We start from the raw sequence: 18,935 nt of genomic DNA, 5'->3' as shown, positions 1-18,935 counted from the left end.
ATAATTCCGTTGTTTAGTGTGTTGTATCAGTAATATTAATGTATATTTTACATGTTGTGTTTTACTTGTAAACATTATTGTCATTTGTAAATTCTATATTCTTTGGAAATTCCTTTATGTATGTATTTTGTTATGTTATACTGTTTCGTCTCATGTTATGTTTGGTAAAACTTGCTTGTATTTTCTCTTAGAAATCAAACCTGAATTCACAAAGAAATTAACAAATATTAAAATGAAAGAGAAAGAAAAGGCTGTTTTAGTATGTGAATTGTCAAAGGAAAACATAAAAGTCATTTGGAAAAAGAATGGCAAAGAAATTCAGAGTGATAATCGCTTGAAGATTGTTGCCGATATGAAGGTTCACCAATTGATAATTGAAAATGTTACTTTGGAAGATATAGGAGAATATTCTTGTGTGGCAGGCGATGTGTCTACGTCAGCCACAATATCTGTGGAAGGTACACTTGTTTGTATATTACTAGTAGTTAGTTTGTTGCAAGGAAATATTTTGAAGTTCTTATTGCGCATTTTTATGAAAATTGGCCACAATATATTTTAATGAGGAATATAAATGCTAAAAGTATTCCTGTAAGTTACGCTATATTTACAATTTCTGTATGATTGGATGCTTTTTTTACTATTACGTAGTGATTTAATTTTTACTTTCACCCTGCAGAACTGCCTGCTGTTATAGAACCTGACACTGGTGAGTGTCTTATTTCTCAATGGAGCCAATATGTATGTCTAGTGTCGTTACGTTGTTCTTCGTGCAAATTTGTCTGCTTTGGCTTCAATGTAGCTACAGTATTGTTTCTCTACTATAATGTACAGTCCTTCGAACTGTGATAAGCCACACTGCAATGGTGTGTGTGTTAGCCTATCCTAAATTAATCGGTGTACACATTGAATAAGCATTATCATTTATATACTTTTAAATTCAATATATATATATCATAAGACAATTCAACATTAATTGCCTATTTCAAACCTGTATAAGTGTATTTCCAGATTACATTGAGCAATATTTATGTGCCTATTTTTCTTTACATATATTTATTTGTGTGACAATATACGCTAGGTAATCTGCTAAGTGGTATTCTATCTGATCAGATTATAATATTTCCTTAATATTAATGCGAGCGTGCGTATGCATATATCACTAAACATCTAGAAAGATGTTGCAATCAGTTTACGGTACAATATTTTCAAAACTTCTTACTGTAAGTGTTATGAAGTATATTAGCTGTTTCGTGTGTTGTATGTGTAATATCAATTATTTCAGCTGTAAGCTTTATCGTATCGTTTGTAATTTTTATATGCTTTGGAAATTCCTTGTTTGTAATTTGGATATGTTATATTGTTTTGTCTCATGTTATGTTTCGTAAAATCTGCTTTGTTTTTTCTTAGAAATCAAACCTGAATTTACAAAGAAACTAAAAAATATTAAATTGAAAGAAAAAGAAAAGGCTGTTTTAGTATGTGAATTGTCAAAGGAAAACATTAAAGTCACATGGAAAAAGAATGGCAAAGAAATTCAAAGTGATAATCACTTGAAGATTGTTGCCGATATGAAAGTTCACCAAATGATTATAGAAAATGTTACTTTGCAAGATATAGGAGAATATTCCTGTGCAACAGGTGATGTGTCTACATCAGCCACAATATCTGTGGAAGGTACGCTTGTTTGTATATTAGTAAAAGCTAGTTCATTGCAAAGAAATGTTTTGAATTGCTTGTTGTGTATATCTACTAATGATTGTAAAAATACTGCGAAAATTTAGTTAATCTAGAAAAGAAATGCTTAAGGTAAATCTGTAAAGTGTGGTAAATTTGCTATTTGTACTTTATTCAATATTCTTTTTCATTATGAAGCAATTTTATTTATATTTCTATCCTGCAGAACTACCTGCTGTAATAGAGCCTGACACTGGTGAGTGTCTTATTTCTCATTGGAGCCAATCAATACATCTGGCGTCGTTGCTTTGTTACTCGAACAAAATTGTTTGCTTTGGCTTCAATGTAACAACAGTATTGAGTCTCAAATATGAATAACAATTCTTCTGTTTGTGATATGCTACACTGCTTTATCGCTCATGTTAGTTAATTGCAAGTAAATCGGCGAGCACATTAAATAAACATTATCATTGATATACTTTTAAATTGATTATTTATTATCAGGTAATTCAACGTTAAATGCCTATTTCGAACCAATACAAGGGTATTTTCATATTACATTGAACACTATATTCATCTGCTTATCTAGAATACATTAGTTTTCTGTGGATTAATTTTATTGTACTATAACATACTAATCAAAATCTCTTTTAAATTATGTGCAATACGAAAGTTTATGATAATATTTTCTACATAATGCGATTGTAAGTATGCAGATATTTAGCATCTAGTAGGATCTTTCTGTGAGTTTACAGTAGAATATTTTTTTTAATTCTCAATGTAGATATAAATTTTAATAGGAATTTTGAAGATAATTTGTTGTTTAGAAGATAATTCCGTTGTTTAGTGTGTTGTATCAGTAATATTAATGTATAATTTACATGTTGTATTTTACTTGTAAACATTATTGTCATTTGTAAATTCTATATTCTTTGGAAATTCCTTTATGTATGTATTTTGTTATGTTATACTGTTTCGTCTCATGTTATGTTTGGTAAAAACTTGCTTGTATTTTTTCTTAGAAATCAAACCTGAATTCACAAAGAAATTAACAAATATTAAAATGAAAGAAAAAGAAAAGGCTGTTTTAATATGTGAATTGTCAAAGGAAAATATAAAAACCATTTGGAAAAAGAATGGCAAAGAAATTCAGAGTGATAATCACTTGAAGATTGTTGCCGATATGAAGGTTCACCAATTGATAATTGAAAATGTTACTTTGGAAGATATAGGAGAATATTCTTGTGTGGCAGGCGATGTGTCTACATCAGCCACAATATCTGTGGAAGGTATGCTGTTTGTAATTAGAAGTAGATCTTTTCTGAGTAATGTTTTGAATTGTCACGTATCTTACTAACTGCTACTAATTATTCAGTTTGTGATCTAATGAAGAAATGTCTAATGGAATTTCATATTGCAGTACTTTCATAATATGTACATTATTAATTAACAACAAGAATAGTGGTTGTTTATATCCTGCAGAATAACAAGCCGTAATAGGGCCCGAAGCCTGTGTGTGTATCATTATCTCATGGCCAGAATATGTATCTGATGTCGATATTTATTTATCAACAGTTTTTTGATTTTACTTCCATGTGACAACAATATTGTTTGTCAACAAGGTATAGCCTGGGCTTTCATTAGTGGTATGCTTTCATTGATAAGAAACAGAGCTTTGTCAGCCTACGAGTAAATGTTGTACACATTGTAGAAACACTCACATTTTGTTGCATTTGGTTTCAAAATTTAAAATTTGCTGAGTTGGAGCCAATATTTGATTTTTTTTCAGACTACAATGAACAATATATGTATGTATGTACTGTAGTTCATCTTAAATTTTTCTATTTTCGTTTACGGTTTAAATATACGGCGATGTACATTATAGAATCTGTACTAAATTATCTTATATATGAAAACATCCGTGTATTATTATTCCATGAAATATGAAATCAATTGTGTAACTATCTTACACCACATAGAATCCTGCATCGAAGTAGCAGTTTAGAATTTTCCGACTCAGATAACATAGATTATAATGCACATTATATATTATTGCTGTGTGAACCTCATTGTATAGTGTGGTGTGGTTGGAATAGGTTTGTGTGATTATAGACCTAATTGCGAATATATACTTTATATTCCGAGATCATCGTATGTTTTTTTTGTATATCAAACTGCTAAAAGAAAAATGTTTATTTCATCAATACTCTCTCTCTCTCTCTCTCTCTCTCTCTTCGTATGATATTTGGAAATTGTTGCTCGTTTTTTCTTCGAAATAAAACCTGAATTTACTAAGAAACTAATTAATATAAAAGTGAAAGGAAAGCAAAAGGTTTTGTAGTGTGAATTGTCGAAGGAAAGAACAAGAGTTTCATGGGGAAAAAATAGCAAAAACAAAAAACAATCTAAAGTGATAGTCACTTGAAGTTTGTGGCCGATATAAAAGTTTACCAACTGATATAGAAAATGTCACTCTGCAAGATATAGGAAAATACTCTTGTGTGGCAGGTAATGTTTCCGCATCAGCTACATTGTCTGTAAAAGGTATTCTTGTTTGTATAGTAGAAATAACCCTTGAAGGGCTATCTTTTTTAAATACTTGTCATATCTATTATTAGTTTTTATTTACTCGTAATATGTCGGTAATATAGAGACGAAAAGTTTGAGAGAAACTTGTAAACAGTGCTAGCTTCAAACTTTTTACATTATTCATGCATATGAAGATGAGTGATTTTTTATTAATATTATGCAGAATCACGGTTGTAGGCGAGCCGGACACTGGTGTATGTGTCATTGCTGAATGCCGAAAAGTTGTATGTCTAGATTCTTTAGTATGGTGTTGTTTCCATGTGGCAATGACATTGTTTCTAAATTAATACTGTACTGGATTTCTATTTATATATTTAAAATTAACGATAAAAAAAACCATTTACCAGGCTATCAAGAATTGGCGCGTATACATATTGATGAAACAAACATTTTACTTTCATTTTGATATTTAAACTATGATAGGTATTTAAATATTACAATTCAGTTTCGTGATGCCGTTAGATTTTCTTTCAGGTAACATCAAAATATATGAGTATAGGTGTATTCAATGTAATATCGAAATCTTCAGTTGTTAACTTTACTGCAATATATTGTTTAAATCTCTTCTAAATCCTATTCTAAATGAGGACATGGATGTGTTGCTAAATGAAGACGTAGTTGCGTTGCTATTTCCTAAATATTAAAGCTTCCCGTAACTGTGTATACCTCTTTACAACAAATACCATCCTGCATCGAGTTTACAGTAGAATGTTTTTAAGTTTCCAGTTTTGTAAGATATTTGATGCTTGATTATCGTTGTATAGTGTGTTGCATTACAGATGTCTACACGCTCGTGTAATTTGTTTCGAAATCGATTCTATATAATTTTTATTTCCACTACGTTGTTTCGCCTTCTCTCTCTTTCTCTTCCCTACTCACTCACTTTCTCTCTTTCACTCTTTTGACCACGTGAATCTTGGTAATTGTTACTTATTTTCCTTTGGAAATAAAGCCTGAAATTACAAAGACATTAACAAATATTAAAGTGAAAGAGAAAGAAAATATTTTTCTATGTATATTGCAAAAGGAAAGTATAAAAGTTACATGGGAAAAGAATGGCAAAGAAATCCCGAGAGTCACTTGTAGTTTGTAGCCGATATGAAGGTTCACCAACTGATTATTCAAACTGTTACCTTGCAATGAGAATTTTCTTGTGTGGTTGGTGATGTTTCAACATCAGCGACACTTGTTTGTATATTAAAAGTAGGTAGTTCACTCCGAGGAAATATGTTGAATCTTTTTGTCATGCGACTTATCAGCATTTACAACTTATATTTCCAGCAATATATCGATAATATGTGTAAGAAATTAAGGAGAAAAATCTTGTAAGTTGTGCTAGATTGACGAATTCTATATTGTACATGTAAAAATGACTCAAATCTATTTATACCCTGCAGAAATCCCTGCTGTAGGAGAGCCTGACACTGGTGAGTGTGTCATTTCTTTAAGGCGCCAATGTGATTGTCTAGTGTCGTTATATTGTTAATCATACGAATTCGTTTGCTTTCGCCTCAATGTGGCAACAATATTTTTTGTCATTTATGAATGTATTGTATTATCATTTGTGATCGACTTTCACAAGGAGAACATTTTTTTGACACAGTTGTTAGTCAATCAAATGTAAGTCGGTAAACTATTTGTACAAAATGTAAATTGTTTTCGTGTTACAATTTAGAAATTAGACTAGATAAATACATATAGCATCTTTTTGTAGCCATTACTACGCTTCCATCATATTACAATGAAATACAGGTGTATGCGTGTATTTAGTTAATATCAAATATAAAATATTAGATTGAGAAATGTCAACTGTACTCTTATATATTTTATAAAATACATTCTAAATGATATTGATTATGAAAACATTCGTTTTCTAATATTTCTTAAATATTAAAGCTGTCCATATCTGCGTGCTTCATACTTTATAGCATATATATGAATTATAATAGAAAATGTAGAAAATAATTTCTACATTAATATCAGTCTATACTGCACTGTATCACTAATGTTAATATGCTTGAATTTTGACCCTAATTATAACATGTTTCGATATGCTTCGAAATCCATCATATGTTCATTTTATATTATGATTTTCACTCCATTTCTCTCTCTTTCTCGCGCCATCACCAGTCCAGTTGGTGTTTGGTAATTGTTGCTTGTTTCTCCTTTGAATTAAAACCTGAATTCACAAAGAAATTAACAAATATGCGAGTGAAAGAAAAAGAAATAGTTGTTTTATTATGTGAATTGTCAAAGCAAAACACAAAAGTCACTTGGAAAAAGAATGGCAAAGATATTCAAAGTGACAGTCACTTGAAAATTGTTGTCAATTGATTATTGAAAATGTTACTTTGAAAGATACAGTAAAATATTTTTGTGTGGCAGGTGATGTGTCTACATCAGCCACAATATCTGTGGAAGATACACTTGTTTGTATATTAGAAGCAGTTATTTGCGGGGAAATATTTTTACATGTTTTGCAATGTAGGTTATTTGCTTATAATTTTCATAATGATAATTTCCAGCAATATCTCCATAATTTACAGAAGAGATTTTTTAAGAGAAACTTGTAAACTGTGCTAGATTGATAGTCTCTCTATCATTTATATATTTAAAGACAATTAAAATTTCTTTACAATCTACAAAACTACCTGTTGTAAAGGAGCCTGACGCTAGTGTGCATGTCTGGTGTCGCTTTAATGTTATGCATTTGAATTTCTTAGATTTGGTGTCAATGTAACACCAATATATCTTGTCAACTTTGAAAATAATGCACTAGAATTTCGGATAAGTTTTCACTGATAAGTGTATTCATTGCTTCGATACACTTGCTAGCTTTTCGATATAACTCGACATGCATAGTAAAGGATCAATATCTTTGATTTTCATTTTAAAATATTGACAATAAACTAGGTAATTAGATGTTTCATACCTGTCTGTAGCCAAGTATGAATGTATATATTTTGTGAATATCGAATACTTAAATTTGTTTATGAAATGTTAAGCGTACTGTAATATAACCTATAAAATCTTTGTAAATTATATTCTATATGAAAACAGCCATATGTTGATATCTTCTAAATATTAAAGATAACCATGACTATGTGCATATCACTTTACAAGAAATTGTATCCTACATCGAGTTAACCATAGAATTTAAATACGAATATAAAAGATAATTATCGTTTGAATATTTGTTATGTAATGTGATGTATTTCAAATATTTATTTGTTTGACTTGTAAATTTATTTGTGAAATATGTAGCTACTTTATGCTTCGCTCGAAATACTTGCATGTATTTTATATGTTATGTTTCTCTCTCAGTCTTTTTCTTTCTTTATTTCTTTTTCTTTCACCTGACCTTGTCATGTTTTGTAACTGTCGCTCGTTTTTACTTAGAAATAAAACCTGAATTTACAAAGAAATTAACAAATATTAACGTGAAAGAAAAGGAAAAAGTTGTCTTTCTGTGTGAAATATCAAAAGAAAACACAAAAGTTACATGGAAAAAGAACGGCAAAGAAATCAAAAGCGATAATCACTTGAAGATTGTTGCCGATAAGAAGGTTCACCAACTAATTATTGAAAATGTTACTTTGGAAGATATAGGAGAATATTCTTGTGTGGCAGGTGATGTGTCTACATCAGCCACATTGTCTGTAGAAGGTATGCTTGTTTGTATATTAGAAATAAATCTTTTGTTTAGGAAATAATTTACACTTGTGATAGTTACTAATCAGAGAGGTGATTTCTGTAATTCTTGTTGAGAATGGAACATGTTAATTTGCTAGATTGATTATTTCTTATGTGTACATGTGATGGTGACTCAAATTTATTTATACCCTGCAGAAGTTCCTGTTGTGGGAGAGCCTGACACTGGTGAGTGTCATCATTATATGGCGCTAGTGTGTTTGCCTAGTGTCGTTATATTGTTAACAATGCAAAGATGTTTGCTTTGGCTTCAATGTGTCAACAATATCGATTTTCCAATATGAATGATTTCTGATAGGATTTTACTGAATAGAATATTTCTTTGATAAATTTAACCTATCAAATGTTATACATTGAAGAAACGGTTACATTGTTTTCGTCTGATTTTAAAACTTAAATATTACAAAGTCTTTGTCAAATTAAAATGAACAATAATTTCACGTGTAATTTTTACTTTATATCAAATAATCTAGCTTAAAATTTGGCTTCAGAAATGTTAAATGAATGGTCATATATTACATAGTGTGTATTCTAAATGCTATTTTTTTATCAGGATATCCAAGTATTATTGTTTCAAGCTATCAATAATTGTATATATCACCTTTTTTGCAATTTACGAGATGATGATATGAACTGTAATATAATTTTAGAAGAATAATGCTGCTTCAATATCGTTGTGTAGTGTTTTGTATTTTAGTGCATATGAGCTTGACTTATTAACCTTATTTGTAATATATGTAGCTCCTTTATGCTTTGAAATCCATTCATCATTGTTTGTATAACATGTTGCTCTCTCTGCTCTCACTTTGTGTCATTCTCTTTCTCACTCTTTCTTTTTCTCCTGCCTATGTGGTGTCCGGTATTTGTTGATCGCTTTTCTGTAGAAATCAAACCTGAATTCACAAAGAAATTAACAAATATTAAAATGAAAGAAAAAGAAAAGGCTGTTTTAATATGTGAATTGTCAAAGGAAAACATAAAAACCATTTGGAAAAAGAATGGCAAAGAAATTCAGAGTGATAATCACTTGAAGATTGTTGCCGATATGAAGGTTCACCAATTGATAATTGAAAATGTTACTTTGCAAGACATAGGAGAATATTCTTGTGCGACAGGTGATGTGTCTACATCAGCCACGATATCTGTGGAAGGTATGATTCTTTGTATTATTAGAAGTAGTTGTTTGGAGGGAAATGATTTGAATTTTCTCATGATGTACATCAGTAGGGTTGTTAATCAGAAAGATTATTTCCAGCTATATTTCCATAGATTAAAGAATAATATTTTTTTTTGTGGGCAGTGGGTATAAAACTAGATTGACAAAATGTATATTATCTATACATCAGTAGATCATTTAAATTTATTTGTACCCTATGAACTGCCGGTTGTAGTACAGACTGACACTGATGAATGTGTCATTTCTTTATGGCGCCAATGTGTTTGTTTGGTGAGGTATTGTAAGTGAAATTTAGTATACACATAGAAGAAAAATGAATTTTGTTGTCATTTGATATTAATATCTGAAATGAGCTAGTTAATTAAGTGTTGCATAAGAATTATAATAATTACAAAATTTTCTTGGAATTAAAATAAAAAAATATATGCATGTGTTCTATGTGATTGATATGGAATAATTTAGTTTCTGCACGAAATGTTAAGTGTACCGTTGTATATTGCATTGAATTTATTCTGAAAGTTTATTCTGCGTGAATATTTCCAAAATAATTACATCATCTTTAATTACATGCACAACGTATAACCTTAACATTCTCCATCGAGTAAACCGGGGAATGTTTAAGTATTTGTGTGATGTATATAATATGAATTATAATACAAATTACAGAAGATAACTGTTGCTTGAATATCGTTATGAGGTGTGTTGTATAGATAATATTTATGCGTTTCACTTAGAAACCCTTTGTTCAACTTATAGCTATTTTATGCTTCTTGGTTTGTCGTATTACACATTCCTTTTTCTCTCCTCTCTCGCTCTCTCTCTCTTGGCCGCGCAATACTTGGTAATTGTTGCACTTTTTCTATTCGAAACAGAACCCGAAAGTACAAAGAAACTAACTAGTTTTAAAGTGAAAGAGAATGAGAAAGATATTGATATGTGACTTGTCAAAGAAAAACACAAATGTCAGAAAAAGAATAGTAATCAGAAGTGATTATCACTTGCAGATTGCTACCTATATGAAGGGTCACTAAGTCATTATTCAATAAGTTACTTTGCAAGATATACGAGAATATACGACAGGCGATGTGTCTACATCAGCCACATTGTACGTGTAGGGCACGCTTGATTGTATATAAGAAACAGTTGCCTTTCTGGAAATATGTGGAAATTCTATTAGCATTTATTATTATTAACATTTACAAATCATAATGATAACTTCCGGTATTGTATCACTAACGTAGCTAAGAATTCATGAGGAAAACTTTTAAGTTGTGCCAGATTAATAATTTCTATACTATACATGTGGAGGTGACTCAAATCTATTTATATCCTGCAGAAATCCCTGTTGTAGGAGAGCCTGACACTGGTGAGTGTGTCATTTCTTCAAAACGCCAATGTGTTTGTCTAGTATCGTTATACTGTTAACAACACGAATTCGTTTGCTTTGGCCTCAATGTGGCAACATTATTTTTTGTCAACAATGTCAGCTATGAATGTATTCCGTTAACAATTATGATAGACTTTCACTGATAAGAACATTACTTTAATACACTTGTTAGCCCATCAAATGTATTTCGGTATGAATATTCAAGAATATTAACATTTTTTGTTTTATTTTACAGTATTAACAATAAGCTATTTTATTAAATATTATCCGTCCTTTTTATAGCCATTACTAGGCTTTCATCGGGTTACATTCCAGAACATGGCTATGTTGATTTTACGGCTAGTTATTGTACAGAATTTATTCCAAATCATATTCTATATGGAAGCCTGTTTATTTACTATTTCCTAAATATTAACGCTAGCTATATGTATGTTGATGATTTAATGCTCATAGCATTCAACCAATCAAATTAACAGTAAAATGTTTAAAAACTTTTAATATAGACAATATGAATTATAATACAGAATATAGAAAACTGCCGCTTGAAAATCGATGTGTTATGTATTATATGCTAATATCCATGCTTAATCTGTAAACTTAATTATACAAAATGCAACTATTTTCTGCTTTATATGTTTATTTATATATTTTATTGCGCTCTTCCTTGTGCTCTTTTTTCTTCTTCTTTTCTCTCTTCCCTCTCTCTCTCTCTCTCTCTCTCTCTCTCTCTCTCTCTCTCTCTCTCTTGTGATGTTTAGTAATTGTTACTCGTTTTTCCCTTAGAATTAAAACCTGAATTTACAAAGAAACTAACAAATATTAAAATGAAAGAACAAGAAAAGGCTGTTTTAATATGTGAATTGTCAAAGGAAAACATCAAAGTCATTTGGAAAAAGAATGGCAAAGAAATCAAAAGTGATAATCACTTGAAGATTGTTGCCGATATGAAGGTTCATCAATTAATTATTGAAAATGTTACTTTGGAAGATATGGGAGAATATTCTTGTGTGGCAGGTGATGTGTCTACATCAGCCACATTGTCTGTGGAAGGTACGCTTGTTTATTTATTAGAAGCACTCAGTTTATTGCAAAGAAATTTTTTGAATTTTTTCGTGTTTGTATCTGTTTCTAATTAGAGATAAAATTTTCAGCCAAAATTTCCTAAGTTAGAGACTATTTGAAGGAGTGAAATTTGTTGCACATATTAGATTGACACTTTTTATATCATTATGTTATAGAGATGGTTCAGATGTATTTAAGCTCTGCAGGAATGCCTACTGTAGGAGTTGCTGTTGTTTTGTTAAGCCACGAATTCGTTTGCTTAGTCTTCATGTGACAATAGATTTGTTTGTCGGCTATGGAATATACTGTGCTATGACTTTTGATAGGCTTTTGCTGATAAGAGCATTAATTTAAGGCACTTGTCATTCGACGTAGGAACCATTATGTCGTTTTCCGTTCGATTTCAATATTGACAATAAGCTAGGCAATTAAATATCTGTTTGTTGTTATCAAAATGTTCCTTGGGCCTACTTTCCGAATAACTGTCAAGAAAAGCATCAATTTTTTTTATGTGTTATTTTGGGATTTCCGACATTCCATAGTATCCCAGATTGCAAAAGAAATATTTATAATTTTTCTAAAAGAGAATTTATTTTAAAAATCTGTTTTGTAAATCGTGCTTTCACAATAGCAGTCACGATTAAAATGATTATTTTATTTCTGTTATATTTTATCATTTTATTGTATTCCACATTTTGAGGAACTTACCATTCTCTTTTCGACAAAAAGAATAATCTTAACCCCCACATCTCCTCCTCTTTTGCAATTAAAATAAGTTTTTAGTGTGGCAAAAACGCGAAAACTGAAGTAACTTGGAGGTGAAGAAATATACACGTATTAAATATGGTTTCTTTACGTTTTGTGCCGTATCGAAAACGGGTATTTGTTCTTTATAAAATGGCACACGTGTAAAGAAAAAAAAACAACAAAATAAATTCATTTTAATCATGAAAGGTACGAGGAGGAGAAAGGAGAAATTAAGAATTTTTTAAATGTGAATCACAAGTATTTCGAATATCTAATACTATAACGACGGAAAATAACGATCACGCAAAAAAATTCATTTTAATTGCGGCAGCGATAGCGCAGACACGATTAACGGAGGTAGTGGGGAAGATGGCTGAGAGATTTGACAAACGTGGATTTTGAATGACTTTCGCAAAAGCGATTTACAATTGCTTTGTCGTATAAGATACTATAAAATATTTATAAAATCCAGAAAAAAATAACAAGAAATCCAATTTGATTCATGACAGTTATTCTGAAAGTCCGCCGTTCATTTTCCTATAATGCATTGAAAGTATATGCGCATGCAGCCAAATATTTAGACTTGTTTACGAAATAATATCTATATGATTATATATTATTAACTATTCGACTATACGTTGTTCACTATATGACTAATATATATTGTCAACTATAAATTTATTACGCTACCATCTCTGATTGCGTCTCATAGATAAAAGTAATGTTGCGATAGACTTCTTACTTTATCAAGTTTAATTCAGCATACATATTGAAGACATAGTAACACAGCTGTCTGATGTTAATATTTACCATAAGTTACTTAATAATATAATATATATCTGTTTATAGTCATTGCAAGATTTTCTTGAAGTTCCATGTGCGTCTGTTATTTGTAGTTAATATCGAAAAGTTTAGTTTCTTTACAAAATGTTAGTTGTACAGCAACTTATTTTACTGTATTTATTTTACAAGATTAACCTTTGAGAATATTTCCTAAACATTAAAGCTACCGTTAACAATGTGTGTAACTCATAACATTAGTATCATGCATCGAGTTAATATTAGGATGTTTAGAATTTTTTAATATACTTGATACGAAATATAATGGAAAAAAATAGAAGATAGTTCCTGCTTGAATATTGTTGTGTGTTATACCAATATTTGTATTTCACTTGTCGAATATGTCGCTAAAGTTTGGTTCCAAATCCTTTGCATGTTCTTTTTATACTATATTAATCTGTTTTGCTCCTCTCTCTTTCTCTCTCTCTCTTTCTCTCTCTCTCTCTCGCTCTGTCATTTTCTCACAATCTTTATCTCTGTCTTTATCTCTCTTGTGACCATGTGATGTTTGGTAATTGTTGCTCGTCTTTCCTTAGAAATAAAACCTAAATTCACAAAGAAATTAGCAAATGTTAACGTGAAAGAAAAAGAAAAGGCTGTTTTACTATGTGAATTGTCGAAGGAAAAAACAAAAGTCACATGGAAAAAGAATGGCAAAGAAATCAAAAGTGATAATCACTTGAAGATTGTTGTCGATAAGAAGGTTCACCAACTGATTATTGAAAATGTTACTTTGCAAGATATAGGAGAATATTCTTGCGTGGCAGGTGATGTGTCTACATCAGCCACATTATCTGTGGAAGGTACGCTTGTTTGCATATTCGAATTAGTTCTTTGCAGAGAAATGTTTTAAATATTTTGTCATATCCGTTGGGACCTTTTACTATCCAATGGAATAATTTTCAGCAATATTCCACAAGTTAAGAGAAATTCTTGAGAAAATAAAACTAGTTATTTGTGCTAGATTGACAATGTATTACTTATCTACTTATCATACATGTGAAGGTAATTTAAATATATTTGTACCCTACAGAACTGCCTGCTCTAGGTGAGCCTGACATTGGTGAGTGTGTCAATTTTTATGGCGCCAATGTATTTGTCTGGTGTTGTCATATTACAAACCATGCCAATTTGTTTGCTTACATTTCAATATTACAGCAATATTGCTTGTCAACTATGAATGCATCGCGTTACAAATCGTGATAGATTTTCGCTTTTAAGAGCATTCCTTTGAACACATTTGCTAGCTTTTAAAATTTAATTTGTTTCATACCTTTAAAGTTTTATTTCACTTTTGTTGTTTTTCTTTTACAATATTTCGAACATTTGATTGAAGATCATATATCTTTTGGTAGCCATTACTAGGTTTGTTCCAGGTTACATTGGCAAATATGTCCATGTTAATTATACATAAGGTTATTTATTGTAGAAAATCTATTTTAATCGATATTCTATTTAAACACATCCATATATTGCTATTTTCTAAATATTAACGCTATCTGTTTCTGTGGGTGTAGCACTTTCAAAACCTATGGTATCCTGCATCGAGTTAACTGTGGAATATTTGGAAACACTTACTAAAGATTATATGAAATATAACATAAAATACAAATGAATATCGACGTTAGTGTATGACTAGTATTCATGTGTTTGACTTCTAAACCAAGTTCTAGAATATGTAGCTATATACATACATACATATATATATATATAATATATATATATATATATATATATATATATATATATATATATATGGATGTATTTGTGTTTTTTTCTGTGTTTCTCTCTCTCCCACTTAATCACATGATGCATGATAATTGTTGCTCGTTTTCCCCTAGAAATAAAACCTGAATTTACTAAGAAATTAGTAAATACTAAAGTGAAAGAGAAAGAAAAGGCTGTTTTACTATGTGAATTGTCAAAGGAAAGTACAAAAGTCATTTGGAAAAAGAATGGCAAAGAAATCAAAAGTGATAGTCACTTGAAGATTGTTGCCGATATGAAGGTTCATCAACTGATTATTGAGAATGTTACTTTGGAAGATACAGGAGAATACTCCTGTGTGGCAGGTGATGTGTCTACATCAGCCACATTATCTGTGGAAGGTATGCTTGTTTGTATATTAAAATTAGTTGTTTTTCGGGAAATATATTGAATTTTTATTGGCATTTATTATCATTTGCAAGATGGCGAGCTGGCAAAATCGTTAGCACGCCGAACGAAATACTTAGCGACATTTCGTCCGTCTGAGTTCAAATTTGTTTTTCATTCTCCTGGTATTTATGAAATGAATACCAATCAAGCACTGAAGAGGATATAATCGACTAACCCAGTCTCCGAAAATTTCAAGCCATGTGCTTTGGTAGAAAGTATTATTGTTATTATTAGCAAATCATTATGATACAGTCGTGATTTGGCTGTTTGTTTCGCGGAGATCGTATCATTGCTGGACTTTTCTTTGTGTGGGTGTAAAGCAGACTCATGACCTTTAACTTTAATATTTATTGCTGGACATAATACACTTGATGTTGGCTATTTACGAAGGTTTTCTGCTTGGCAAGAGGTGAGGCGTGTGAATCAGGAGGCTGCCGTAAACATTCTACCTGGTGAATTAGGCGCCAATCGTTTTGTATAGAGCGACAAATGGGTAAATTCTAGAACATCCAAGCAAGTCATATCACGTCACAGCTTCATGCTGATTGGTCAGTTTATAAACCAATCACATGAAACTGTGGAGGCCATTAATGGGGCAGCAGTTGAGGTTCGAACCTCTGCTGTAATAATTTCAAGTAATATATCGCTAAGTAAGAATTTATGATGAAAACTTTTAAGTTGTGCCAGATTAATAATTTCTATATTATATATGTAAAGGTGATTCATATTTATTTATACCCTGCAGAAATCCCTGCTGTAGGAGAGCCTGACACTGGTGAGTGTGTCATTTCTTTAAGGCGCCAATGTATTTGTCTCATGTCGTTATATTGTTAACCACACAAATTCGTTTGCTTTGGCCTCAATGTGGCAACAATATTTCTTGTCAACTATGTCAGCTATGAATGTATCGCGTTCTCATTGTAATAGACTTTCACTGATAAGAAGATTGCTTTGATACACTTGTTAGCCTATCAAATGTATTTCGGTAGGAACATTCAGGAATATTAACATTTTTTCTTTTTTTTTTCTTTTAGTTTACAGTATTAACAGTAAGCTAGTTTATTAACTATTACTTATCTTTTTGTAGCCATTACTAGGCTTTCATCGGGTTATGTTATTGTACAGAATTTATTCCAGATGATATTCTATATGGAATCGTCTATGTATAACTATTTCCTAAATATTGACGTTATCTGTAACTATGTGTAAGTTGATGATTTACAAGTTATAACATTCAACCCATCGACTTAAAAGTAGAATGCTTAAAAAACTTTTAATACAGGTGATATAAATTATGATATAGAATACAGAAGAAAACTACTGCTTAAATATCGATGTGTTGTGTATTATATGCTAATATCTATGCGCTTAACTTGTAAACTTAATTGTTGAATACTAGGTCTGATCAATAATTATCCGGACTGTTGCACATACTAACGAAACTAAAACATGGAGAGTAAAGCTGCTTTGCACAGATTAACTTTGAACTCTGCTGTGCATGCGCACTAAGTTTTAACGTTCTGTCTCACTATCGTTGCTTACAGTGGTGCTTGGAAGGAAGGTGTGTAGCGTGTGATCGTTGCATTGACCATGATAGAGAAAGTTGTCATGGCGATACCTGCTCAGAGGACTACGCAAAATTGCAAAAAGTGTATGGTGAGGAGTGTACGCGCTGCACAGAAGTGTGCGAGTGGTTCAGACGTTTCCAAGATGGCCGAAAAATGTCGGTATTGACGGTCGTTCTGGGAGACCCTCAACCAGCAGAACTGAAAAAACATCGCACATGTGCGTGCGACTGTTATGGGAAATAGTTGAATCACCATCCGTGAGCTATCAGATGATGTGCAGATTAGTTAGGTTCAATTCAGTCCATTATCACTGAAGATTTAGGTATGAGACGCTGGTCTGCCAAGTTTGTGCAAAACCTTCTTTTCTGCTAACCATAATGACACTCGTGTTTCAGTTGCACAAGATCTCTTTGATTGTGTCGAGAATGATGAAAACTTTTTGAAAAGTTTGCGTACACCACTGAGCAAGTATCGCCAAGCTTTTGGCAAAATTTGATGCAGCTTCTCTGCTCAACTTCCTCTGTCATGGTCAATGCGACGATCACACGCTACACACCTTCCTTCCAAGCACTGCTGTAAGTAGTGGAAGTGAGTTAGAACGTTAATACTTAGTGCGCATGCACAGCAGAGTTCAAGCGGCTTTACTCTGCGTGCTTTAGTTTCGTTACTGTGGCAACAATCTTGATACTTATTGATCAGACCACGTACGTAGCTATTTTCTGCTTCAAAACTTTTTGTATATTCTTTGTCTATCATACTGCTTTCTGCTACTCTCTCTCTCTCTCTCTCTCTCTCTCTCTCTCTCACTCTCTCTCTCTTTTTCTGTCTCCCTTGTGACCGCGTGATGTTTGGTAACTGTTACTTGTTTTCCCTCTAGAATTAAAACCTGAATTCACAAAGAAACTAACAAATATTAAAGTGAAAGAGAAAGAAAAGGCTGTTTTAATATGTGAATTGTCAAAGGAAAACATCAAAGTCACATGGAAAAAGAACGGCAAAGAAATCAAAAGTGATAATCACTTGAAGATTGTTGTCGATAAGAAGGTTCACCAACTGATTATCGATAATGCTAATTTACAAGATATAGGAGAATATTCTTGTGTAGCAGGTGATGTGTCTACATCAGCCACATTATCTGTGGAAGGTATGCTTGTTTGTATATTAGAAGTAATTATTTGGGGGAAAATGTTTTGAATTGTTTTGTCATGAACGTGAATAACGTTTACTATTAATAAACATAATTTTCAACAATATTCCGGTGATGTGTATGTGAAATTGAGAAAGTTTGTTAAATATGGCTGGAATGTGATAACTATTGTGTTTCAACCATAAATGTATCTGATTGGCTTTCACTGTTAAGTGCATTGCTTCGATACACTTATTAGCCTATTGTTGTAATTCTGGTATACACACAGAAAAAACAGTAACATAAATTTTCATTTTAAAATATTTACAATATTGGTAATTAGTTACTACATTTTTTTTGTAGCCATTCAGACTTTTATGAATGTGTGCATATATGTTCTTTAGTTATCAAATGCTTTAATTTCTTCGTGAAATATTAAGCATATTAAATGGCGGTGCCCCAGCATGGCGACAGCTCATTAGCTGAAACTGGAAAAATCAAATCAAATCAAATCATATGGTAATATATTCTATGAAATTTATTCTAAATGATTCTATATGAAAACATCAACTTGGTTACATTTTCTGAATATTAAAGGAATATATGACCCAATATGTTTCATTCTGCATATTGCATCCTATATCATGTTAACTGTAGACTATAAATATTGGGAAGTATGATACAAATTAAGAAAATAACTACTTCTTGATTGTCGTTGTATAGTGTGGTGTGTCTGTTATATTCATGTTTGAGTTGTAAAACTAGTTTGGTAAAGAGCTGCTTTATACCTCAAAATATTTTGCATGTGCTCTCTCTTCTCTCTCTCTCTCTCTCTCTCTCTCTCTCTCTCTCTCTCTCTCTCTTTCATCTTCATGTTGTATTTGGTAATTGTTGCTT

At 31.4% G+C, this 18,935-nt stretch overlaps 1 protein-coding gene across 1 annotated transcript in view; it reads left to right on the top strand.

Moving 5' to 3' along the window:
- The window catches only part of LOC115210729 (titin), a 678,167-nt gene that overhangs the window by 345,143 nt on the left and 314,089 nt on the right, over positions 1-18,935 (top strand). Inside the window, exons 248-262 of the mRNA XM_036506041.1 lie at positions 192-458; positions 677-706; positions 1,408-1,674; positions 1,901-1,930; positions 2,697-2,963; positions 5,661-5,690; positions 7,663-7,929; positions 8,113-8,142; positions 8,859-9,125; positions 10,488-10,517; positions 11,322-11,588; positions 13,724-13,990; positions 15,029-15,295; positions 16,090-16,119; positions 17,790-18,056. Coding sequence (XP_036361934.1) covers positions 192-458; positions 677-706; positions 1,408-1,674; positions 1,901-1,930; positions 2,697-2,963; positions 5,661-5,690; positions 7,663-7,929; positions 8,113-8,142; positions 8,859-9,125; positions 10,488-10,517; positions 11,322-11,588; positions 13,724-13,990; positions 15,029-15,295; positions 16,090-16,119; positions 17,790-18,056 — 2,583 coding nt within the window. The remainder of the gene's footprint in view (positions 1-191; positions 459-676; positions 707-1,407; positions 1,675-1,900; positions 1,931-2,696; positions 2,964-5,660; positions 5,691-7,662; positions 7,930-8,112; positions 8,143-8,858; positions 9,126-10,487; positions 10,518-11,321; positions 11,589-13,723; positions 13,991-15,028; positions 15,296-16,089; positions 16,120-17,789; positions 18,057-18,935) is intronic.

Source organism: Octopus sinensis, linkage group LG1, assembly GCF_006345805.1.
Source record: "Octopus sinensis linkage group LG1, ASM634580v1, whole genome shotgun sequence".
In the NCBI taxonomy this organism is placed as follows: domain Eukaryota; kingdom Metazoa; phylum Mollusca; class Cephalopoda; order Octopoda; family Octopodidae; genus Octopus; species Octopus sinensis.
Note: the sequence above shows the minus strand (reverse complement) of the source record. Positions and strands in the feature narration are given on the sequence as shown.